This window comes from Sander lucioperca, chromosome 21 (assembly GCF_008315115.2).
Source record: "Sander lucioperca isolate FBNREF2018 chromosome 21, SLUC_FBN_1.2, whole genome shotgun sequence".
NCBI classification, from domain to species: Eukaryota; Metazoa; Chordata; class Actinopteri; order Perciformes; family Percidae; genus Sander; species Sander lucioperca.
In genome coordinates, this window is record NC_050193.1 from 28,265,305 (window position 1) to 28,292,760 (window position 27,456).

Sequence of the window (27,456 nt, forward strand, 5' to 3'; positions counted from 1 at the left end):
ATGTTTCACACAAGAACTGCTGCTCCATCTGAACGTGTATATAGTCAAAGACTGAAACCTGGTCATAGGTCAGCACCTTGTCATTACACTGATTAGATCTCTCGGTGAACAGTACCTGTTGCTCAGGAGTGCTGAGGGTGCGGTTGATTTAAATAGCTTTTTCTACACCGTGGCCTGAATGTGTGGAACGTTTGCTGTGTAAATACTATTCAGCGTCTTGTTTTATGAGTCAATTGCTTTTTTTTTTCTTTCATCCAGGTATGTGGCAGCCATCCACACCCTGCTGTTGACAGCACCATTTGCATACAAAACTTGTTAAACTTGTATAAGAAGCCACCTAGGCCAAAATTGATGACTTGCACAGTTTATATACTGTTACAAAAGCACTTGCATTTACATGCATACTCATGCAGTTATACATGCATCCAAAACGTGAGAATGACTATAAGGGTATATAAATGGGAGTATGTATGTACTGTATGTGCAAGTGCTTTCTACCGGTATATACAGTATGTACTAGGGCTGTCCTAAAGATATTCTTAGTCTACTCTAGACTAACACATATGATTTAATCCTCTAATCTATTAGTTGTTTTAATCGACTGGATCTCTAAAACTGAGTTTCTCCACAAAGAATCATGCAAAATCACCACTTTAAATCTTGTGTTTACCAGCGACGTGCTCATACATTTCTTGGAAATAAGTCATTCAGCATGAAATAGCATAAAAAAATGATCGACCAAAGAAGTCGACCAGGACCAAAACAACTGTAAGTCCACTAAAAGGGGGCATCCCTAGTATGTACAAGTAAATAATTACATTTTGGCCTATGTGGCTTGTCATGTTTAAAACATTTAATTTACTTACTCACTCACTTTCCCACTCACTTACTTACTTACTTAATTGTGTGGCAGTAGCTCAGTCCGCAGGGAGTTGGGTTTGGAACCGGCGGGTTGCTGGTTTAAGTCCCCGTACGGACCAAAGTACAGAGTGTGGACTGGTAGCTGGAGAAATGCCTGGGCACTGCCAAGGTGCTCTTGAGCAAGGCACTGAACCCCCCCAACCACTCAGGGCCCCTTTCCAACAATCGCAGCACCACTGACTCTGACATCTCTCCATTTGTGCATGTAAAGGACCTGAGCATGTGTGTGTATTTCAGGCCTGTGTGTAGTGTGTTCTTAGCCTGGCTCCGCCCTCCTATGTACTTCCGCTCAATTTTCATTTTCCTTCAGTATATTCTTGGGTTTTCTCCGACCAAATATTTGGCGGTCCAATCAGCGAACAGAGGGAGTGGCTGAGAACGATGACGTTGAGGTCGTGCGCTAGTTTGAGTTGTAGTTCAGTAATGGCGGAGAAAGATGTGAGTGAAGCCATTCGGTCCGTTGTGGCAACGCTGCCGAATATCCAGAAGTTAAAGCCCGAGCAAGAACAGTCTTTGCTGAGTTGTGTTGGTGGCCATGATGTTGTGGCCCTCCTCCCCACGGGGTTCGGGAACAGTTTGATTTTCCAGCTCGCTCCGTTAGTGGTGAAGGAGTTGGCTAAGGCTAAGGCTAACGCTAGCGATGCTAAGCCGACGTCACGACCAAACGTTAGCGATTGGTTATGGCAGATCCAGAGTGGCTCTGGACAGATCCAATAGTTTTAAACTTCAACAGAGTACCCGCCTTCAAGGAAGTTAACACTTGTCAATGGAGAGTGGCCAGACTCTCTGGACCAATGAAATGTACCAGAGTCTGGTAGGACCAGGCTAGTGGACCAGAGTCTGGTAGGACCAGGCTAGTGGACCAGAGTCTGGTAGGACCAGGCTAGTGTGTTCTAACAAACAGAGTGTAAATTGGGGATCAATAAAAAAATAATACATTATTTAAATTATTATTAAATAAATAAAGGAACCAAAGTGAAACAGGTTATTCATGATTTACTAAATGGAAAGGCAAACAGGTGGAAGTAAAGGTGCTTATCTCAGATGGATTGCACAATGTGGAATTGGAACTGGAGGGTCATGCCTGATTGAAGTACAGTTGGGTTGGACACAATACCATGAACACCTGTAGCAAATAATTCAAAACCCTTCCTTTATTAATACCACATTTGTGAAGCCTAAATAGTACTAGAGAAGTGTTATACCAACTTTATTTTGTTGTTGTTTTTGTGAGTAAGAGAGGGGTTACATTGTGTCCAACCCCTCCCCATCTCAATGCAGCTGGCCTAGCCTGGACCTTTTAAATATCAACTATTTCTGAACTTGTCCTGGTTTAATATGCACTTTACATTAAGTATGGCTAACAATGAATGCTGACACATTTTAATGGCAGTTAATTATTAAACCTGCAATAACTGACTTCTGTCGTTTTATTTGCCCTTTGGGGCCAGCGGATACAAGTTGTGATCGTAACATTGACTTTCATCACCTTTAAGTTGATATTGTGAGCAAACAGTTGCTTATTTACACATCTGGCAAATACGGAGCAACATCATTCATCTGGAGTCTGTTTGTGTCCACCTGGCAAATGTAAGTACAAAGTTTACTCTTCTTTTAGCTCTGTTTTGGTCCTTACCAACTGCTAACATCTGGCTCCTAAGCCGCTAAGTGCTCCATTATGTTCACTAGATGACGTTTGGTACAGAGCAGGTAGTGTGCAGCAGGTTTTCTGCCAGAAATCTTAGGTTTATGCAATACAAACCAGTAGTGTAGTCTACGTGATACGCAGGTATACGCAGTATACCCACTAAGAAAGCTCCAGGATTTCCATATACCCACTTAAAAATGCCCAATGACACGCTACAACATACTTTCTATTATATTTTTTATATATGATCAAAGATATGTATTTTTGTATTTTGTATATGTATCTATTCATATAGATGAATTGTCATCTGTGTTTTTCTTCTTCGCATAGGCTAAATAAAGGTATTTCTACCGTAAATTGATGCATAAAAGTGTGTCAGAATGCAGGAAGTGAAGTCTTTGACACTCAAAATAACCCTGAGGGAGGACACCCAGACCCCCCACTAGATATGCCCATATATATAGGCCAATATATATACAATACATTAGACTACACCACTGATACAAACTACTTGGTGAAGTTTAGGAATAAATTGTGTTTTGGGTACAAAATAAACTTTTTCGGGCAGAAAGCCCTGGAGGCGAACCATGTGCAGGTTTTAGCGCAAAAGGGTCTGGAAATGACACAATGAGAGCGGTGAGTCTGAACCAAAACAGTAAAGTTGTGGGCCTAATGACCAAAACAATGAGCTGAAAGTCTCTATAAAGCTCTGTAAAGCAGAGGTGGGATTCAGATTTTGGTAATAATTCTTTGATTTGGTACAGATAACCCCTTCCACACGGTCATTTTATACATTTTTTTGTAAAGAAAAAATATATATCCGCTTTAAATAGCTTACTGCTAGGGATACAGATCAAGGCCACGTGAGACTCGTGTTGTCCTCAATTATCACTCCCTTGTCCTGTCACTCACTCCTATCTTTCTGTTCCTTGTTTTTAATCCCTCCCTCTCCCCTTCAGGTATGTGTGTGTTGGCTTGAGTAGTAACTGCTCTGGGCGTGTGTCAGACACACCCACTGCAAGTATGAGACGGAGCAGCATGCTGAACCATTTTCTTCCCTCGAGGCGTAAAGAAGTCCCATTGTTCGACTGTAGTACGATCGACTCCAACTCCCACCCACCCGCATCACTGCAAATGTGTTTTGTGCTCACAATAACAACACATTACACCCGCACATGAGATACTTTGCATGCACTGGAGTTTTACAATCTATACATTTGTTATCAGCTTACTTGTATACCACAGAGGCAATTTCACTGGGTGTGTGTCTGATAACCATCGGTACTCTGGGAATGTCAGGTGTACCAATCCTTGAGGTTACAGAATAAGTCCACTAATGAATTAATTAGGGATCTGCTGCATTTGCCAAAAACGCTGATAGCCAATTACAGGGCAAGGGCAATTACATTAAGTGTGCGTTAAACAAGTTAAACCTTTTCACTGTTATGTCATCTTTCCAGTGTTATTAATACTGCACCTTACTTTTCTGATGCTATGCAAATCTTATCATAACCCACTCGATAAGATTCCATACTCTCCCCTTTACTGTTTTTAGTCATATTCATCTGATAGACCGTTGTTGTTATGTAAGCTTCTACCAACAAACAGGGATAAAGAACACATGCAAATCTAAAATTGCTTGTCATGTCATGCTATTCATGTGGATTTGCTTTTTTATCATCCTGTTTGTGATTTATGTGTATGTTGTGTGTGATGTCTTTAAGCTACTGGGACCTTGAGTTTCCCCTTGGGGATCAATAAAGTATCTATCTATCTATCTGAACAAGTCAAGTTTATTTCCAGAGCACATTTAAACACAGCTTAAGCTGACCAAAGTGCTGTACAAAAAAGCACTACGGTGCTGTATAAAAGAACATTCAAATGTAAAATAATAAAAAGTAGAATGAAAACACAAAGCGAACATGACAACAAGCAGCAATTCACAAATACAACATTATAAAGATGATAACAGATTGAGAGTTTACTTGGTGAAAAGGGCCAGTGAGTAAAAATGAGTCTTTAGCTCAGATTTAAAAACAGAAATGGAGGGAGCACATCTGATATCTAACGGCAATTAGAGCAAGTGCTAATAATGATCCTAAACATCCAGCTATTGAGTACCTAGTTCTGCTATGTACATTTAACCACAATGTGGAAACAGTGAGTGTTTTATAATGTCCTGGCTGCCATGTCTTGTGTTGCATGGAGCTGATAAGAGAGCAGTAACTGTTTCCGGTTCAGAGACCATTTCTGTAAGAAAACACATTTCTGAGAAAGCAGACCAATGAAAAATTACTGGAATGCACTGAAGTAAAAAAAAACTCCAAGAACATAAAGTCAAGCGATGAATGCGCCGTGCCGGCAGCGTGGAACAGGTCCGCCCGGTCTGCTGCTTCTGCTGATGACACACCTGCTGGCCTGGGTGGAGCTGAGACAGGTGGACGCTCCTTAACTTAGTGGGAGACGCAGCAAGAGACAAGAAGGAGCAAGAGGAAAGAGGAGAGGAGAGAGTGAGGAGTTGTAAGAAACACAGTCGGACTAAGATTGCAACAAACAGTCTCCCAAGATGTCGAATCCTGTAAAGATCAGCAAGTAAGTTAAACCCTTTCCACTCACTCTCTCTCTCTCGCTCTCTCTCTCTCTCTCTCTCTCTCTCTCTCTGTGTGTGTGTGTGTGTGTGTGTGTCAGGTTTCCTAATGTTGCGTGTCCCTTTTCTCCTCTCTTTTGCTGCCTCACTCTTGTGTTTTCTTTCTGAAGAGCTGGCCTGAAATTCAGCATGCAGGCTTTTTTTTTTTTTTGGTACCATGATCCTATTTATGTTTGCACAGTGTTTTGTTAACCCCGGACAATACAGTGTGCCACAGGAGTCAGATGCCATACGAAAACAATACCTCTCTGACCACTAATATACATTATTTGTGTTAGATACAAATATCTGTCTGTCTTTCATTCATTCTTAAAAAGAAAACTAAAGAGGAAGAGCTTTAGAAAATGACATAAAATGCCTCAGTCTTTCCCTGTTTACTTTGATAATATGTAGAATAATGTTCTTACTAGTTGCAGATAAATATAATAATAATGTAAAAGGTTTCCATAAGAGACCAAGTGTGTTTTGGTGTATGCTTATTGCACAGAGTTGTGTGCTGTTATAGAGATGGTGGTTCCCCGAATAAAGGAAACTCTGACACACAGATTGTTTAGCTTAAGCGGTAAATATAAGATAGTTAGTACATTGAGTAATAATAACAAATGAGGATGAGACAAAATACAGGGGCCCCCACCCTGGCGGGTGTTGTGTGAAGATAGCAGTCCCGGTGCGGAAGAAGAAGAGGGGGCCCAAGAAAGAAAGTATAAGAGATGAGGGGAAGAATAGATCGGGGCTCACAAGGTCTGACAGTCTACGTGGACCGGCTCTGGGTTTTTGTCTGTTGCTAGGGTAACTTAGTCTCTGTGTGCCTTGTGATCCCACTGATCTGTGTATTGAAACTCCGATGCTTGACTGATTAAACGAATGTATTTGACTTTATCTTATCGTCTTATTTGGCTCTTGCTTAGGATCAATGTAATTCCAATTTAACGAATGCGCGGGGATATATAGGTCTTTTATTTGGAGTCAGACACATTGTCCCAAACGAGGGGGCACAGAGGAGGAAATCCCCAACAAATACCACTATGTTACTACCATACATGTTGAGGATACTTCATTGATTGTCTTCCTGTCACCTCACCTGACTTGCTTCTCTTAACCACAGCACCTTGTATCTTTGCCCAAAGGGAGTATCACCTAAGTTTACTGACTCACTACATTAATTTCTGGTGCCACTTAATAGGCCGGTGTTCTGACTCGTTAAGCAGATAGGTCAACAGTGTGCAGATTGTTGTTATTGCTATGCAGTGGAACAAGTGGTTGTTTAAATAGAGGAGCGATTAATCATGGTTTATGAAGTTACACTTTGCAATAAATGTGTGGACAACGAGAGTTTGAAATTGCGCAACCTCCGCCATGCTCCTTTCATCTTGAGTAAGCAGGGGTTTTATCTCCTTTCGGTGCAACATGTCACCTAGGGGGGCAGATACTGTTGAACTTTAGCCCGGGCTTTAGGCCGGGCAGCCAAAGGCTCAAGATAGTTTCTGACGGAAACAGGAATGGCTGAGGGAGTGGAAGGGCAGGGTCTCTCTGCTGCTCGGTTTGTCTTATCTTATATCCTATCGGCGCAGTGACTCTTGAGTTTAAAGGGAAGTGAGTGAGTCAGTGAGTGAGTGTAAAATGTGGTGAATAGCTCGCCTGATATACACGCTTGAGTATTCATGATTATGGCAAGAAACAGCTCTGTGTGTTTGTGACGTAGCTCTTAGCCATGAATGAAGTCACCCACATGTGGGACCTTTGCAGCAGAGATAAACGCGATTTTAATTGTTACTGTACTGTAGTTGTAGTTGGTTGAAATGGAGCAAATATTGAACTAATTATGATTTTTTATTATGGATTAATCTCTGATTGATTGATTGATTGTTTGGTTTGTAAAACTTCAGAAAATCGTGGGAAGCACCCGTCACGATTACCCAGAGCCCAAAGTTACACCTACACAATGCATGTTTTTGTCCTATAAAATAGTCCAGACCTCAAAGTTATTTAAAAAAAAAAAAAAAAAATCTTTTAAATAGTTAAAAGGAAATGCAGCAAAACCTTACATTTTAGACGCTAGAACCAAATGGAATTAAATGTTTAGCATTTTTACTTAAACAATCAGTTTACTCATCGATTAATTGACTGATCCAGCTCTACTTGTTTATACTGTTAGGTAGTTTAGCATCATATTTTGTGAGGTTTTCATGTGTTTTGCATAAATCAATCAAATCAAAATCAGATAGGATGTGTTGCAAGTAAGTAGCCTAACACAAGGAATTTACCTCGGTGGTTGGTGCATACATAAACATATTAAAAGGAAATAAACAATAAGAGTGACTATGTAACTTAATGACCGGTAACAGCAAAGAAGACTAACAGTGAAAAGAATGCTATTTTTATGTAGTTTTTATTTGTGCTCGGGTCTGATTTTTCCCGCAAAGTCACAAAATGATTTACGGCAGGTAGACGCCGCTATAGTAACACATTCTGACAGGTCACAGATTTCAGCTGAACACCCCTGTGTTAGTGTAAACAGCCAGTAAGGTTGCTACAAGAAACTCTTAATGCTCTGGCTCGTGACACAATGACAGTGATAACCAGGGGCGATTCTAGGATCCGACCTTTAGGGGGGCTCAGCCCTTAATGAGAATGTGACATGGGTACAGTGCCTTGCAAAAGTGTTAAAAGTGTTGAGCCCCCCTAAAAAGGGTCTAAAATCGCCACTGGTGATAACGTTGTTCGCTCATGATACATCCAAATTAGGCTAAGTTATTGCATGCAACACTTGAAATGCAACAATTTCTGACATGACTAAATGTACTTAGTAACATTCCACCACTTGGAGTAATAAAAAGACTGCAGGAAGTAATCCACCCCCGGTACTCTACCTAATACGAGCCATAATGTCTGACTACAACTGTCAAAGCCCTACTGGAAATAAATGACGCTGTTCATTTGATAAGAGCTGAAAGGCCACAGGAATGTCTGCCACACACAGACAACATTCCTGACAGCCAATGGGAGGGGACGGGGGACAAAAGTGTCCCCTGGGTCCTGATCCGGGTGTGTCAGAAGAAATAGTTGGCTTTCATATCACAGCGGAGGAGGAATGACAGAACAAAGAGAGCCCTAACAGGTCTGCAGATAATAACTTATGAGTGACATGCCAGTGAAGGAGTCGTGTTTGTTCGTGCTCTCGGTGGGTTTTATGTTCACACCTGAAATGTTAACTTCCGTGCCTTTTCATTACACGAAGAGCAAAAGAATGGAGTTTTTATTGTCATTGTACATGTACAAAGAAATTGGATGCAGTCCTATCAGTGCAAACAACAAACTCTAAAAGTCACTATAAAGTATATAAAAAGAGACGGAAGCTTGTAAAAAAAGAATGTAAAGACCCAAAAACACAACATACCACACATACAAGACATCCACTGTACGATTCCTTACTAATACTCGGAGTAGCGTTAAGTACAGTTATGGCTTTAGGATAAAAACTTTTTCTAAGTCTGTTTGTCTGTGTTTTAATTGTTAATTAAAAGTAACACTCTGAAGTTGCTCTTTTAATACGACTCTACATTTTGAAGCCAGCGGTTGAAAATAATATTTATTCAAGTACTGTACTTCAGTGCAATTTTGAGGTACTTTTATGCTACTCCATTACATTTCAGAGGAAAGTATTGTACTCGTTAATCCACATTTATTTGACAGCAATAGTTACTTAAGAGATCAAAATTATACAAACAAAACAGCTGATTAACTTCTAAAATCTGGAGCCTGTATAGACTGAATCACCCAACAGAATATAAACTAGTTGTAAGCATGAGAGTAGATTTGCTGATTTAGGTATTCAAGTACAAAAACAAGCTATTTTAATCACAGTAACAAGAGCATATCTTACTTTTTACTAGTACTTGTTTTCCTCATGTCTTTAAATCATGTCAAGAAACATCTGGAGTCTCCTCACAGAGCGATGTCATTGGTTTGGAGGATCTTGACCATCTTCTCTCTGTGTTTTTACCCAGGAGTCAGGCCACTGACCTGGCTGTGGTGATCGCTCGCATGCAGAAGAGTGCAGACCAAGTAGAGAAGAATATTCTGGCAACAGAGGAGCTGCTGGCTGTGGTAAGACGTCCACAAAAATGAAGACTTATGACTTGAGTACATTGACACTGACTTAATTTGATACTAAAAACATTACTGGATCAGTTTGATCCAGTAGAAACTATGTAGACACTATGTCATCTTTGTGAGGGTGAAGCATGCAACAGAGTATGACCACCTGTTTTTTTCTTTTGTTTTGAGTCCATATTTTTTGCTCAATCTTTTTTTTCTTTATATTTATTGAACATACATTGCAGGGCGTTGTCCCCTCCATGTAAATAAAGTGTTGTTAAAGCGTTGGAAGGAAAACCACCAGAACTATTACCATGTCATTCATTAATCAGCAAGTCTGCACTTAAGTTTTTGACACTATAAATCCATTCAAAAACACCAACCCAACTTAAAAAAGGACATTCAAAGCTTTTTTTTCTTAATCAGATAAACTCAGCAGGTGGCTGGGTTGGCTCAGTGGGTAGAGCAGGCGCACATATACTGAGAGGCTTATGCCTAAATGCAGAAGTCCAGGGTTCGAGTCCGACCTGTGACGATTTCCTGCATGTCTTCTCTCTCACCTAGCTGTCCTACCTATTAAAGACGAAAAAGCCCAAAAAATAATCTCAGCAGAAACATGTGATTGTTGAAGCAGGGATGGTTTTTTTTTAAAAACTCCTAGAGATAAAAATGTTTGACTCTGACAAGCACAATGTTCTTTTTTTTCCCACCTGAAGGACACCGAGCGTGATGAGAAGAAACAGCCCCTGATCCACCAGAAGGAAAACACCAACAGCCTGATGCAGGCTGAGGAGCTGCTGAAGAATCTCTTCATGGACGTGGACAAGGCTAAGAAGATGAAGCACCCGCAGGCCCTCGAGATAGAGAACGAGTGAGTTTATTCTGTCACAGACACACAAACCCAGTGATGCATGCCATCAGACACACCTTAAACTCGATGTGTCGCATACCATCGAAACATGAATGCCACAAAGTGTCATTTCCATGTTCCCCACCCCTCTACTTATCCATGACTGAAACACTTGTGTGTCTGCTCCCTCCTTTTTCAGTGTGAAAAACCTCCATGATCGCTGGGTGAAGGACTGCGCCATCTACAGGGAACTGTATTCCCAGGGGCTAACTTTGGATCCGAAGCAAAAGATCGACTGGGGTCCTCTGCTGGATGAAAAACTGGTCGGTTCAAGTCAATCTTGGGTTTTAGTAGCTTAACATCTTCATGGTTATTAGGTGTCAGAGGTTGAACAATTTTCTGCTTCGTAATGCTGTGATTTACAGAAACAGCTAAAGGCAGATGCATATGGCCCCAGCCTGTCTGACGTAGAGAAGCAGATTGCAGCACATAACATTCTGCACCAGCAGATCGAGGCCTACAAAGCCCAGCTGGATCCCAGCACCACCACCTCACAGGTAACAGCACGAAACACACATAACACCCACCCTGCAGAAGTGGTGGAACGTAACTAAGTACATTTACTCTGTACTTCAGTACAAATTTGAGGTACTTCTACTTTGCTCGAGTCTTTTCTTTTCATGCCACTTTCTATTTCTACTCCGCTACATTTCAGAGGGAAATATTTAACTTTTTACTCCACAACATTCATCTGACAGCTTTAGTTACTTTACAAATTAAGATTTTTGCACACAAAACACATGTAGTTTATAAAATACAATTTCCAGTTTCTAAAATGTATTGCATTGAGTACTTTTACTTTTAATACTTTAAGTACATTTTCCTGATACTTACATACTTTTACTGTAGTAACATTTTCAATGCAGGCCTTTAACTTGTAACCGAGTATTTTACAGTGTGGTATTAGTACTTTTACTTAAGTAAAGGATCTGAATACTTCTCTGCGGGATGAATTATTTACCTGTTCCTTCTTCGTCTTTGTCCGCAGGAGCAGTACGCCGCCTTCAAAGAGAAATATGCAAAACTTTATGTGAGTTGGTTTTTTTTTGCACTTGCTGACTCTGAAAAGGCTTCAATGTGTGACTTATGTTGTTTGAAGGGATTGATTTAAGTTCAGAGGGATATGCATACGTAATGTGTGCATCTTGCATGTGTGTTCTGCAGGAAGCCTCCCAACAGAGACGCAACCACCTGGCCTCTCTGTACGAGTACTTGCACAGCTGCAATAAGGAGCTGGTGTACCTGTCAGGCCAGCAGGAGAGGATCCTCCAGAGAGACTGGAGCGATCGCATGGTCGACCCCTCAGGCGTCCGCATGGAGTATGAGGTGAGGGGACAGCATGTGTCCTCGTGTTGTCATTATCAACTCATTTATAAAGGGTAACTTTGGTATTTTTCAACCTGGACCCTATTTTGCCAAGTGACTGATGGGAAAAACTGTCTTTGAAATCCAGAATTAAGCAAGACCGCTGCAGTCGGCAGCGGCGAAACAAGCAGGGATGTAACGTAAATGGGCAATTGCGCACCTTCAATTTACATCCACAAAAAGTGCTGTTTTGCCACTGACAGGCTCAGATTATTATTCTAAGTACCTGACAACATTATGGAAAGGATTCCTACAGAGGTAGAGTAAGAAGTAAAGAGTAAAGATCCTGGGCACCTGGGTAGCTCACCTTGTATAGAGGGCGCCCATATATAGAGGTTTACTCCTGGACGTAGTGGCTGCGGGTTCGACTCCGACCTGCGGCCTTTTGCTGTGTGTCATTCCTCTTCTCTCTCTCTCTCTCCCCCCCTTCATGTCTTCAGCTCTCCTATATAAATAAAGGCCTAGAATGCCCAAAAAATAATCTTAAAGAAGAAAAGTAGTTTAATCATTGTAAAACACACTTCATGCAAAGTCAGCAGACACAAAATTGAACTACCAAAATGCGTCTTGGCTCGTCTTTCCACTGTTCCAACAGTCACCACTCTGGTTTGATTGAAATATCTTAATTCACCCATTTACATGTGGAAACATGCTGGCTCTATACACGCTAAAAGTACTGATTATTTAAATGGAGTCTGGTGAGTTTGGCGATGGTGATTTCGTGGCTGTTTCATGTTAAACAAAAAAGATCTTACTCTTTAACAAAAAGGCCCATCTCCGTATGAATCCTTACCTTAATGTTGTCAGACACTTAGGGTGACCTCTAGCTCACCCAGTAAGAGCGTGGCCCCAGGTTGGCTGAGGCCTTTGCAGCGGCCTTTGCAGCGGCCTTGGTTCGAATCCGACCTGCGGCCCTTTGCTACGTGTCATCCCCATCTCTCTCCCATCTTTCCTTTCTATCCACTGTCACTTTGAAATAAAGGGAAAAAAAACACCCCAAAAAATAATAATAATAATAATGTTGTCAGACACTTAGAATAACAATCTGAGCCTGTTAGTGGCAAAAACAGAACTTTCATTGGATGAATATGACGGGGTGCACATTTGCCTGATAGGGTTACATTGCAGCCCAATTTGCGGCTGGTGGTTACAGTGTTCTCGCTCCATACTGGACCAATTTTTAAAGATTTTTGTTCACATTAGACACCAGTGCATGGGAAAATAGGGTCCAGTTTGAAAAATACCAAAATCACCCTTTAATTTCCCGGTTTAATGTGTCGTCTTGTGATCAATGTGAGGTGCAGGGTGGAGATATTTTGGAGAGAAGAATATTAAAACTTAGAGGATTATGCTTGAAGGCAAGCTGATAAACAAAGAGCAGGTTGCGACACAACTGGTGTAACTAGTACGGTAGTAACTGCTTAGCTGCTGGGGTAATGTGAATACTGTACTTGAAACACTATGTCATTTTGACTTTATGTTATTTCTTCTTATATACAGAAATTCAAAAACAGCGCACTGATAGCACATGAGAGTGAGATCAACAAGCTGCAGCTGGAAGGCAATCGTCTTGTTGAAATGAAACAACCTGGCAGCTCAACAGTGAAGGTACATCTGTCCGCTATCTCACACGTTAGAAACATATCTGTGTGATAACTGTGATAAATCATCATAGTACCTGACACAGTGGCATGTGGAATACATTGAATGAATGAAATTGACTTTAATTGAATTGAGTGTGTTTTTTGTCAGGCACACAGAGATGCTGTGCAGTCTGAGTGGCAAGCGTTCCTCAACTTGTGTCTGGCACAGGAGAAACACCTGGACAACATTGAAGACTACAAGAAGGTAGCGATCTTCTGACCGCACAACACTGTGACTGACTGTGATAGTATTTCTTCTTCTAAATGGACCGGTTCACTACAACTTGTTGTGAACTTTTTTTCTTCTCCAATGCAGTTCCAGCTGGATGCAGAGACGTTGTCCGAGTCCCTGGAGAGGCTCAATTCCTCTATGGACCCAACGTCTCTGGCCAAGAAGAGCAACCCTCAGGTCCTGATGGCGCTGGAGGTACAACTGGGTTTCCTATGTCATGGTTTCTATGCAGCTAACGAATGTCTTGAAGAGCAGCAAAGTTATTCGCTGCACATAAAGAATAACACAAATTTATCAAGAGTCATACTTACAGCTAAGTGTAGGAGGAACCTGTAAAAGCAACTCTCAAGTGATCATGTGATTAATTACAGCCATACTCACTCAACACATGTTACTTAGCGATGTGCTATTCTGCAAACCACGCTTTATTTGAACTTCTCAAGTAGCAATTAACATTCAAGATAAGGTTAAAAACAGTCTCATATACAGTGGCACTCATACGTTTATGAACCCATGCTAAAGTTGACTAAAAAGAGGAATAAAAAAATCATCTTTTGGAAATTGCCAATTACCAATTTTTTTTGTGAATGAATAATGTATTGGCATGGTTTTATTTCAGTTAGTCTAATAGCTGGTTTGATTTGCATTGAGAGATGATTTTATGGAAAGTACCCCATGCCAATCTCTAGGTATGGTGAAGGGTATGTGATGATGTGGGGGTATGGTGAAGGGTATGTGATGATGTGGGGTATGGTGAAGGGTATGTGATGATGTGGGGGTATGGTGAAGGGTATGTGATGATGTGGGGGTATGGTGAAGGGTATGTGATGATGTAGAGGTATGGTGAAGGGTATGTGATGATGTGGGGTATGGTGAAGGGTATGTGATGATGTGGGGGTATGGTGAAGGGTATGTGATGATGTGGGGGTATGGTGAAGGGTATGTGATGATGTGGGGGTATGGTGAAGGGTATGTGATGATGTGGGGGTATGGTGAAGGGTATGTGATGATGTGGGGCTATTTTAATTCCAAAGGCCAAGGGAACTTTATCAGGATGCATAGTATCCTGGATCCATGAAATAACTGGCCTTTAAAAATAAAAGTCTGCCTGCCTCTATGGGAATTTAACATAGGGATGTACTGACTTATGCCCCCTGTATTTTAAAGAAGAACATTTATTTATTTATGATACATTATTCATTCACAAAGAAAATTGGTGTCCTTAAAGGTTGGATTTTCCTCATTTTTTTAAGATTAAGACATTAAGATCAAAGAAAAATCAAAAGATTTTTTATTCATCTTTTTAGTCAACTTTAGCATGGGTTCATAAACTTATGAGCGCCACTGTATGTATGATGTTTAAATAGGGATCAATAAATAAGAACAAAATATTGATAGAATATTAGTTTGTTCCATGTTGACAAGTGCAGTCAATGAAGATGTGTGGAAAGTGATTGCAAACGATATCAATGTCGGCTTTAGTTGTGTTGTTTGCACCCCTGATGAATAGATTAATAAGATGTGTTTAAATCAAATGGGGTTAAAAGTACCGCTATTCCGCATTACACATACAGTATAACGTATTATTTATCATGACCAATTATAACTTGTTTTACAATCATTTTCAAGACATGACTCAGGGGGTTAGGGGACCTCTGGAGTATTTGTAAGCTGTAAGATAGTAAGATAGTTTATATAAGTAAGTAAGAGTACAGGTGAAGGTTTTATACTTTAAATTGTTTACTGTTTGCAGATCAAACTGGCTTTAAATCTGCTTTAACCTGCTCAGCAGAATCAGTTCTACCTCTAACCGTTTAGAATTAAAGAAATGCTAAATTTTGGGATGAAGCACATTATACTTGTGTGTTTGTGTTGCTTCTGTTTTAATTCAACATTATATAATAATTCAAAGGGAGATGAACCAGCAATAAAGAGGAATGAGCAGCGCCTGGCCGCCCTCAGGGAGATCAGCCGCGATGTGGTGCCTCTGAAGTTACGGCGGGTCCCGCCCACCAAACCCACCTCTGCAGTGTCTCTGTGTGACTGGGCTGATGAAGAGGTAGGTTGTGATCAGTCATTTACAGGATTTGATATGAAAACATGTCATAACCTGGCTCTCTGGTCATGACAAATATATGAGAGATGCACCAGTTGAAAGGATCAAAGAAAGTAATTCAATTAAAGCTCTAGTGCATAACTTTTTGATATTAATGAACGTCTGTTACATTCAAGCCATTGCCAAATGAGTTGCTACAAAGCTAATTAAGACTACCAGCTCCACACAACGCTCTCTGGATTTCTCAATATGGCTGTGTTTAGAAATTGTTGTCGTCCGGCGACTTTCGCGCGCAAACTCGACTGAAGATAAGAGTCCATCATGGTTTTTTAATCCTCCGTGTCCTCCTTGACCACTAGCAACTGCGTGGTGGACGGGTGGGGGTGGTGCGCAATTACGGAAGGCTTGTATCATGTGGATGCAACAACAGTGGTGTTGTCATTACTTAGAATTCCTCATGGGGGCGACAGAAACTACTACACTCTATAGCTTTAACTAAAGTAATTAAATTGCAAAGCATAACAAAGTAGTAGGGATGTACCGATATATCGTGAATCGGTTAAAAATGGAAATAAATGTGTAAAGACAACCGGTTGAGATAAAAAATGAATCGCGATGCAATTTTTTAAGCGTCCTAGGGCGTAATCTACTTTAGATTCCACTTATTTGACTTCAGACGTCACTACGTGATCTTAGTTCATTTATTTGAAGAGATTTTTTCTATTTATTTAGTTATTTTGATGTGGGATTTGTTTTGAAAATCTAATTCATAATTTTGTATTACATATTTTATTATTTAAGATAAAATACAATTTCAGTTGCACTTTTGATGACGGGACACATCTGTTGTTCTGCACAGTTTATAGAAATAAAGGAATGTCATAAGTCTGCAGCTCATTCTGTTAAATGAATCTTGAGAAAATCGTTTCGTGAATCGTATCGAATCGTGAGTTGAGTGTATCGTTACATCCCTAGAAACTAGAGGAAAAAAATAATCCAGAATTTTGATTCCAGCCTACACTTTGCTGAAAAAAAACAAGAAAGATTATTCCTGTTATCATCTTTACTTTATCATCTTCTCTGGTTCAGGACACAGTCAGGCGTGGTGAGGAGCTAAAGCTAAAGTCCAACTCTGATAATATGAACTGGGAGCTTCAGACGAGCAGTGGGAAGACCAGAACCCTCCCTGGGGCATGTTTCATGGTCCCTCCACCTGATGCTGAGGCTCTGGAGAAAGTAAACAGGTACAGAGTGCAAACTCACCAGCTACAGTATGTTTTCCTTATGTTGTTTAGTTATGCGATTACAACAAACGGAGACAAATTCGGTTGCAACTAAGGACTAGTTTCATTGTCGATTAATCTGTCGAATATTTTAACGATTACTTAATTAGTTTTTTGGTCTATGAAAAGTCAGAAAATGGTGAAACATGTCGATCCGTGTTTTTCCTAAGCCCAAGATGACGTCCTCAAATGCCTTGTTTTGTTCACTTCAATTCAAGGATATTCAGTTTACTGTCATATAGATGATATGTGCCACATTTGAGGTGATATGTTCACTTTTTCATTTAAGCATGGAATTTGATACACTTGTACAGTTTGGGGTGCTGAACATTTTCAGAAAGGGAGCCATCGCAACCCATTTTACTTTTCCGCCATAACCAAATGATGTGTTTTGCGTCATATCTCTTGAACCAAACACGATAACACAGAATTGGTGATGTCTACCCCTATGTTTTGATGGTCAAGGATTACAATGATACCAAATATAACACGATGAACTGTACTTAGTGAACATCATTTTCACATATGATCTGGACTAATAGAGCGTGAAGAAACTAGAAAATATTCACATTTAAGAAGCTGGAATCAGAGAGTTTTTCACTCAAACTGATTAATCGATTATCAAAATAGTTTGCGATTAATTTAATAGCTGACAATCGATTAATCTTTGCAGCTCTAGAGACAAAGCCGATGATGTGTAATAATGAAACATTGGGTGTCTATGTGTCTGTGTGTGTTCAGTCTGGAGAGAGCGCTGACGGACTTGAAGACCCGTAGATCTGCACTAATGGCCTCCCTGAAGAACCCCACTGTGGAGGTTGTCCGCCCTCAGAAGGCAGGTGAGAAGAAAGACATCTGGACAGGGCGCCCTTATTTAGTTTTCTATGGCTAAAAGACCACAGAAGAGTCTTTGATGGAAAATTTGGGCCTATCTAACTTTTAATTGTAGAGTTATTGTCTTTGCTCCTCCTCAGCCGCTGTTCAAAGCGCTCCAGAGGATCCCAGAGCTGCGGAGCTCGCCAGTGAATTAGATAAGATCAACAAAGCCCTGGAGCAGAGCGAAAAAGAAATCCTGAGTCGACTCAGAGCGCCGCTAGACAACCGCAACCCCACACAGGACCTGACAAACAGACTGCAAGAGCACGAGGTGAACATGAGCAACATTACGCTTTAAAAATATAGGTTGCAGTTTCACTATCTTATTTGTCCACCCAATTTGGGGCCTGCGGGCCAAGTTTGGCCCGTGCTCCCTTTGTTTGGCCCGCCATGGTGTTTGACATGCTCATGCTTATTCTCCTCTTATTTTAAAAGGGCTGTAATCCTAACCTTAATGACTTTGAAACATACATTTTGTGTAGCTATAAAGTACTTAATCTGAGTTTTACGGCAATGTAAAGCACAGTGCTGTGAAACTTCCCTATTAAATTATGTACATAAGTTTTATCTACGTAGAATTACAAGAATTACGTAATGTATATTGTGCTATATATTTGTGTATTTATGTACATGGCAGCACTGTTGCGCTATGTACAATTGTATAGAAAACGTGTGAAAAAAAAATAAAAAAAGAATTACAGTATTCTTTCTCTCTCCCGCTCTCCCTCACGTGCTGTGAGTGCTTACGTCACTGGCTTTGAGTTTGCCAGTCAAGATGGATCGATCGAGGCAGTGGCACACTGATAAAAGAAAATTGTCAGCTGGAACCTAATGTTAAAAGACTTTTGAAAAACAAAAACAGGCTTCATGTCTCCAATTGATATCGCAAGTGATAAATGATTGTACAAGGCACTGAAGAATTTAATACAAGATCTCTAATGTGGGAGATATATGCAGATTAAAGTGTTATTATTTCGAAATTTAACTTAGATTTAGATTAATTTAGGTTAGGTTAATTTTCTATAAAATATAATGCATTTTCACATTACATCAATAATTATTTTTGGCCTGTGGCCTTCCATCCAGATACATTTTTTGGCCCTTTTATATGAAAGAATTTGGGCACCTCGGCCCAACATGTCTATCTTGTTGTGATCAGTAACACGTGTGACTTTGCCCTCCAGAAATCTGCTCAGACTGTGAGAAAGCTGGAGTCAGAGAAGTCAGCAGTCCAGAGAGAGATGGAGCCTATTCTGGCCAAGAAACCCCTGGGACCCAGCGCCTCTACGCTGCCCCTCAAACTCAACACTGCCAACAACAAGATTAATGACCTCAACGCCCTCATGGATCTTTATAATAAAAAGTAGGACATTTTTCTTTAACTGATTTTTGATATAGGCAAGTAGCATGTTCTTTTTCATAATTACCTTCTGTGTTTCTCTCAACCAGAGCTACAGCTTCCATGTTCCTGGAGAAGCAGAAACAGACTGTGGAAGGCATCGTCTCTGGGTTTGAGGAGAAGCTCGCTAAAGATGGCGTCATTCTTGATCAACCCAAAGTCCTCCCGAGTCGCAACCAGCAGCTGCAGGTGTTGTACTTTATAATGCAATCAAAACAAGTCAAAATCTCTATTCGCACAGGACTTATTATTACCTGGAGACAGCTAGTAAATTGTAATAATTGTGCAGGTTGTCTGTGATCTTAATCCCGTGCGATGTCAGTAATTTGTCAAGTAAAGAATCCACTACAAATTACCTAGCATATTTCAACAAACACAGAGGTTGTGTGATAAAAATTAGTCCAGTTCGAATTAGCATCTCTGTGATTCAGGGTTGTATTGGCTGCATTGGCAATTATAAATGAAAGTTTTGTCAGATCCTTGACATATGTGGGGGATAATGTCAGTAAATTTGAGTAAAATACAGCCTTCACTTATCCCGTGTGAATGCGCCCCACAAAAAAACAGACATTGTAAAGATTTTACAATTTCAGGATAGGCTTATATGAGGGGATAAAGCAAAGGATCCAAACCCGTTGTGTTTTTTCTCCTCGTGCCAAACAGGTTTTGCGTCAGGATGTCACCTCAAAGAAGGATGAGTTGACTAAATTAGGCAGAGACTTGGACCTGACAAGCCAGTCATGCCGCTCCTTGCAGCAGAGCTTCAATGAATACTGTCCTGACATCCGCCGCCAGGAGAACGAGGTGAAACAGCTGAAGAACCGTTACACGACTGTCAATAATCAGCTCCAGGAAAGGTGTGTGAAACATGATTCAGGCATTGTTGTAACTGTATGTGTATTTTGTGTTTTACATCCCAACAAATGTGTTTTTATTTAAAGAGCAGCAATTATACTACTTTTCTGGTATTAGTTTTTGATTCAGGACTCCAATAGAGCAGCCTGCCTGATTCATCGCACAATAAACTATTGGCTTGGAGCCATGACATTGCCTTGACATTTGGTCGTTTAACATGACTATACATCATTACAACAACATTTATAGGTCAGAAAAGACGAAAAAGCATAATATGTGCTATTTCTTTAGTGATGAGAAATGTTTTTTATATTTTGCTTTAGGGCTTGTCTCATACAGGAAGGAACCAATAAAAACCAAGATTTCCAGAATGCTGTTCAGTCATTGGATTTCTTCTTGGTCAATTTGCCCAATAATACGATCAAACCTACTGATGATCTGGCGCAGATGAAAGCCAAGCTGAACTCTCAGAAGGTGAGTGCAAGTATTTCTTTACATGAATTAACCTGTCTCCAGCTTCTATATGCAAACTAACTCAAGTCTGTGCGGTTTTGGGATTCCATGTCTTGTTTTAGAGAGTAGTGGAGGACATCAAGAGAAAATCAGGTGATTTGGATCGAGTCAAGTATCTTTCCCGTGATCTGCAGAGCGTCTTGAATGTGAGTTCAGAAAATATGATTATTCTCATTTACAGTTGATTAGGTATGCACTTCCAATTAATAATCCTTCAATGTTGAAATATATTTCCTTTCAGGAGTATGACAATAAGTCAAACACTTACCGTAGCACTCTGAATGATGACGATAACGATGATGACAACGGCAACGATGATGAACCAGTCCTAAAGATACGTAAAACTTCAACTATGGCTCAGGCCGTACAGAGAAAGGTACACCTATTATAGACAACCGCCTAAAGACAACCAAGAACTCATGACAGTTCTCTTCCTTTTCTGTAAAAGTTTCGCTGTAGTCTTCAATCTCTAAACTCATTTTGCCCTCTGCTTCTACTACAGGAGAAAGATCTACTGAACCTTTTCTCTCAGGTGTCTGCGGAAAATGACCTGCTACTCAGACAGTTGGAGACGGCGAGGAACATCAAGGCCAGGGTACGATATTACGGAATCAAAATAACCCACCCAACACCCAAGTAATAGCAGAATCATTCCTACTGTTTCCTGTTTCAAAATTATCATCTCCTTTATCCTTTTCTTCATATGCAGAATGAAGAGCAAGTTAGTCAGGTGGTGGTCAACCAGCAACTGCAGCAACAAAGCCAGAAGAAGGACCTGGAGGAGAGTGGTAGTCTGAAAAAGGAATTAAATGAGGAGGTAGACAGGCGCTTTAATGCTGAAAAAGACCTGGAAACATACCGTAAGAGGTTTATGTCTTTGAAGAGCAGGAGAGGAGTAGAGAGGTTGGAGGAGAAGGAGGTGGTGCAATACTACCGTGACCCAAAAGTGGAGGCGGATATAGTGTCCCTGAAAAGTCGGATACAGGATGAAGCATTGAAGAGGTCAAGAACCCTTTCAGAGATAGAAATTATAAATGAGAAGATTATCACAGTAGAAAGACAGCTGACCAAAATCGAACCAAAACTGGTGACCAAGCTACTGTATGAATACGAGAGAGACCCGCAGCTTGACAAAGAAGCTGTCAAGATGAGAGATGAGATGCAGAGGATACGACTGGAGCTCCAAACCAGAGATACTGAGTCAGTTCATGTGAAAACTGAGCTCACGGTTCTGTCTCAGCAGAAACCAAAAATCAGGGAGACGGTTGTTAAGAAAGAGGTGGTGAGGCTTGAAAGGGATCCCGAGATGCTGAAAGCCGTTCTCACGTTCCAGAATGATATCGCCCAGGAGGAATCCCAATTCAAGTCGCTCAACGATCGAATTTTTAGCACAAGGAGCCAGATAAACACGCTGGAGAGGGTCATTCCCACCATCCAACCCAAGATAGTCACCAAGGTGGTGAAGCAAGTACGGCAAGATCCAGAAGCGGTGGAAGAGTCAAAGAAACTACAAATTTCCTTGGAGGAGGAGAAAGATGAGAATGTTATCTTGATGAAGGACCTGACCACCTTACAACTACGTTATGGTGAGGTGGACAATCTCAGGTCTAAAGTCGAAGTCAAGGAGATTGTCAATGAGATCTACAGAGTTGATCCTGACACAGAAGTCGAGCTGGTACGTCTGAGGAAAGAGCTGCAGGATACCAGCCGTAACAGTACAGACCTGGAGAAAGAAATCAAGACAATTATAACGACTCTGACTACTCTGCGCACTCAGAAACCCAAAGTGGAGTACAAGGAGGTGACCCAAGAGATCATCAAAGAAGAGAAAAGCCCTGAGGTCACCAGAGAATTGCAAAGGCTGAACAACCAAGTCTCCCGTCTGCAAGTCAACTATGACACCACCCTGGAGCTGCTCACCCACCTACGTAAAGAAAGAGACGAGCTGAAAGCTGAAAAATCCAAGGTGGAGACCAAGCTAGTTACTAAAGAGCTCATCAAATATGAGAACGATCCTCTTCTTGAGAAAGAGGCAGACAGACTTCGGAGGAATGTAAGAGAAGAGATTCAACAACGCCGCAGTGTGGAGGAGGTTCTCTACGACCTGCAGAACCAATACATTCTCCTGGAAAGGCAGAAGCCGGAGGAAAAGATTGTCATGCAGGAAGTGGTCCGTCTTCAGAGGGACCCCACGCAGGTTCTGGAGCATGAGAAGTTGAACAAGAACCTGGACGATGAAATGAAAACCCGCAGAAAGATTGAAATGGAGGTCCGACAGCTCAGAGCCCTGATTCAAGACAAAGAGAATACCCTGGCTCAGGCGGACGATCGTCAGAGGAAAATTCAAGTAGAGTCAGAGCTCAGGCAGATCAAATCGCGCATTATTGAACTGGAAAACACTCCACCACCTGTTGAGGAGAAGATTGTCATCGAGGAGATCCTGAAAGTGGAGAGGGACCCTAAGCTGGAAAAACTTACTGATGGTATACGTGTCGACTTGGAGACTGAGGGCACCAATATTAGCCGTCTACATAGAGAAATCCGCAACCTACAGCTCAGGTTGGAGATTCTGCAAAAGGAGAAGTCAATTGAGAAGGTGGTTTACAGAGAAGTTGTTCGTGTAGAGAAAGACCCGGCAGTGGAGGCTGAAAGGGATCATCTAAGAGAGCTCGTAACGCAGGAGAGAAATCTCCGACGTGACCAGGAGGAAAAGGCTCAGAACATCCACATCAGAATGACTCACATGCAGACAACAAAGTCTGTGTCTTCTCAGGAGGGGACCACTCTCATTGCCAACAGAGATGCTCTGCAAAGAGAGAAGGAGGATAATCTCCGACAGCTCAAAATGCTAGAGTCTCAAAGACAAGAAATCAGCATAACCTTCCAGCAAAAGTCCAAGCAGATGAGTGAGATGACCCAGATTGTACGACAGAGGAGTCTTAAGACATCCTCTGAAATACAAAGGCTGGAGAGAGAAATCCTCAACGAAAAAGACAAAATACATGAGAGGAATACACTCATCATGGAGCTGCAGAACAACGTCAAGAAAGAGGACCATTCTGAAACTCACACCAGGGAGACAAATCTTTCCACCAAGATCACCATCCTGGATCCAGAAACCGGTAAAGACATGTCTCCCTATGATGCCTATGTGGAGGGGATAATTGATCGCAACCACTACATTAAACTGTCCGAGTTGGAATGCGACTGGGAGGAAATCACTTCAACCGGTCCAGACGGGGACACAACAATCCTGCAGGATCGCAAAAGTGGCAAACAGTTCTCTGTCAAGGATGCTCTGAAGAATGGTCGCTTGACCCAGTATGATGTGACACGCTACAAGGAAGGGAAAATGTCCATTTCTGAGTTTGCCCTCATGGTTGTAGGGGAAACCAAAAAGCCCATCGTTCCTCCAATAACAGTCCCAAGATCACCCACCAAACCCATCAAAAGCTCTCCCTTGAACTCCATGCCGCCCTCCATGAGGTCCTCATACCCCAGCCTCAACACTCACTACAGTGGCAACTTGAACAACTACAGTGCTGGCAGTTTGACCAACCTCAGTGCTGGCAACTTGAACAACTACAGTGCTGGCAGTTTGACCAACCACAGTGCTGGCAGTTTGACCAACCACAGTGCTGGCAGTTTGACCAACCACAGTGCTGGCAGTTTGAACAACCTCAGTGCTGGCAGTTTGAACAACCTCAGTGCTTCAGCAGGTGATGAGCATTTCCCCATCTCTGGTATTTTAGACACCACCACTGAGAGTCGCATGTCTGTACGAAGTGCCCTGACCCGCAAACTAATTGACGCCGACACAGCTCTGAAGCTGCTGGAGGCACAAGCAGCATCTGGGGGAATTGTCGATCTCAGCAAAAAGGACAAACTCTCTGTCCACAAGGCAGCTGAACGCGGCCTCATTGACACAAATGACATGTACAAGCTTCTGAATGCCCAGAAGGCCTTTACTGGTGTTGAGGACCCCATGACCAAAGACCGTCTCGCAGTGGGACAGGCTGCGATGAAAGGGTATATTCCCCAAGAAAATGCCAGGAGGTACATGGAGGCGCAGTACCTGACCGGTGGGTTTGTGAATCCCGCTAAAGCAGGCCGCCTCACTATCAAAGAAGCTCTCGCCAGTAATATTATTGACAGCACAACAGCTGATCAGCTGAAAGACGAGGCCTCCCACACAAAAGAGCTGGTGGACCCCATCACTAAAGAGAAGATATCGTACAAGCAGGCGATGGATCGGTGTAAGAGAGACATCAGCACGGGGCTCCTGCTGCTTCCTGCAGCCTCCACTGATGCTGCAAATGCCCCATCATACTCAAACTATCGTTTCAGCGCCTCCAACAGCAGAGTCTAGAGGTGGAGTTTAAGATGTTTTATTTGGCACAGCTACTGGTGGTAAAGGGTGTGTGATAACGCTAACTAACTAATCCACGTAAAGATAAAAATGAAATGTTTGTAAACTTTTACTTTACATGTGGATCTGCTTTTTTCAGTACTATTTTTGGGCCTGCTGTTAAAATGAGGGTAATGTTTGTTTTATATGGTAAATTTTAAAGTTTTTTCAGCACTCTCAAGCTAAATCCTTCATAAGTGCCTATTAAATTCCACAAGCCTCACATTCATTTTTCTGTCTTTTTATTTAAAATACCAACAATTGAATCATTACAATGTATGTGTGTTAAGAAATGTAAATTCAGAAACTAGACAAACCTTGGGGTGTAACAATGTTGACGATCATATGAAGGTCTTCATTCTGACCTCTGCTTTTTAGCTGTTAGCAGCAATTATGCTTTTTTAGTGCTAATTAGCAAGCTGTTATAACGCTAAACTTAAATGTTAAAATTGGTAAACGATTTACCTGCTAAAATTCAGCATGTTAGCATGCTAATGTTAGCATTTAGCTCAAAGCACTGCTGTGCCTAAGTAGAGCCTCTCAGAGCTGCTAGCATGTCTAGACTCTTAGTCTCGCTAATAATATTATGTGGGGGATATACAATTTATGCTGACACATCTTCACATTTCCAGAAACAACTTGCTTTACTGTATCTAATACTGTATCTAAAAAGCTGTAGTTAATATACAATTCTCGTAAACTCCGGCGAGTCATGCTTGGAAATGAAGGATTAAGGTTACAGATTAAAAATGTAAACAAAGGTCTAAAATCCCCTTTTCCCGGCAAGGATTATAAAGTGATAGTGGTCATCAGACCCCACAGTGGAGGTTACAGTAAATGGTGTTGATGTGGTAATATGTGGCCTCTCAGCTGGGATGTCTGTCTGCCAGATTATCTGGTGACTGGAAGGACTTTGTGGGATTACTGCACATGGGCCTGTCTGAAGGTTGAAGTGGCTCCACACTGCGTCTAGAGGGGGGGGCGGGGGTTGAAGGATGTTCCCTGATGGGTGTGTCATCTCACTAAAAGTAAACATGACGCTGTATTGACAAAACCAGCCTGCAGTGTGGCCTCATACTGTCTTTTCTTTTTCTTCATTTCTTGTTGGAGGCTGGAAATTCTGGATTATTTTTCTGTAGTTTCTAGGGATCTAACGATACACTAAACTCGCTTTTTGATACGATTCACGATTTTAAGTTCACGGTACGATTTTTTACATCATTTTTTAACAGAATGAATTGCTTGAAAAATACTTCCTTTATGTATAAAAACTGTGCTGTATACAAACACGTGTCCTCTTATCAAAAGTGACACTAAAATTGTTTTCATATAAAATAACAAAAAAATAAATAATAATTAGATTTTTAAAACAAATCCCACATCAAAACAACTAAATAAATAGAAAAAAAAATCTCTTCAAATAAATGAACTAAGAACACTTAGTGACGTCTGCAGTCAAACAAGTGAAATCAAAAGTAGGTTACGGCCTAGGCCGTTTTTAAAATTGCATTGCGATTAGTTTTTTTTTATCTCATCCGGTTGTAATCTTAACAAATTTATATCCATTTTTAACCAATTCACAATGCATCGTTACATCCCTACTAGCTTCTATCAATAGCATTATAATTAAAGTGCGTGTGTGATGACTGCCTTTCTAATTAAAAGCATGTTAAATAGCCCAGAATACGTCAGCATATATACAGTACGTGGAAACACAAATGGCACATTAGCACTGACTGGACCACTGCCTGAGTGATGGTAATTGGCAACTTCTCCATTATTATTGTCATAATACTAGACTGCAGTGCTGATGGTTTAAACCCTGACAATGAGCACTTGCACATCTCTCTTATTCACTCTGACCATAAATGAGGATGACGAAGCCCCCTGTATGCCTGCCCTGCAATCATGCCAACACCATATCAACTAAAGCACTCTGCTTCAGTGTATTTTTCCTCTTCATACGACAATTTCAGGAGCAGTGACAGTTTTCGCTGAAAGAAAATAGTATTGATGTTGGAAATTGATCATCAATACAGATATACATAAAAGCACATAAGCATAAGAACAAAAAGTCTGAGTCATTAGCATCTTCATCCATGCACTGACAATTTCCTGACATTCATACACTCAAATGCATTTACTAAAAGTATCTTGCTTGTCATTGGTTGAACCCCTCTGCCCAAGGAAATGAACTCCGATGAAGCTCAGACTTGCCCGACAGCCAACTGTGCAATGGTGCCAGCTGACAGCATCAGCTTGAAAACCAATGACGCTGCAAGCCATCTTATTTTTTGCAGATTTCTCTTTTCTTTATCGCCATAATCAACCTCCACAAAGTCCACTTAACCAGTGAGATTTACTAAATGAATCTCAACCTGAACTAGCTCAGATTCCTGAGAGAAAAAAACACAATTAATTTGTGCTTTTTAGCATAAAACCGAGATTTTCTGATGACATGTTAACTTGTCGACAGTGCTAAAATACCTCAGATCAATATCCTGCCCTGGGATCCTTGTAGGACAGTGGATTTTTGGTAGTGATACTTCAAGATACCACCCTGGTGGCTTCTCTAGTCATACTATAGTATGTTGAAAATAAT

General features: G+C 41.1%; 1 protein-coding gene across 1 annotated transcript; it reads left to right on the top strand.

The window, feature by feature from the left end:
- Positions 1–4,910: 4,910 nt before the first annotated feature.
- Positions 4,911–25,079, top strand: evplb (envoplakin b). Its single transcript, XM_031320953.2, has 22 exons — positions 4,911–5,161; positions 9,224–9,323; positions 10,031–10,185; positions 10,364–10,487; positions 10,590–10,721; positions 11,213–11,254; positions 11,389–11,550; positions 13,090–13,197; positions 13,342–13,437; positions 13,549–13,659; positions 15,377–15,523; positions 16,610–16,764; positions 17,545–17,642; positions 17,778–17,950; positions 18,864–19,042; positions 19,129–19,267; positions 19,742–19,935; positions 20,257–20,407; positions 20,509–20,592; positions 20,688–20,822; positions 20,949–21,041; positions 21,156–25,079. The coding sequence occupies exons 1-22, from the start codon at positions 5,136–5,138 to the stop codon at positions 24,813–24,815; spliced, it is 6,264 nt and encodes a 2,087-aa protein (XP_031176813.1). The 5' UTR covers positions 4,911–5,135; the 3' UTR covers positions 24,816–25,079.
- Positions 25,080–27,456: the final 2,377 nt, after the last annotated feature.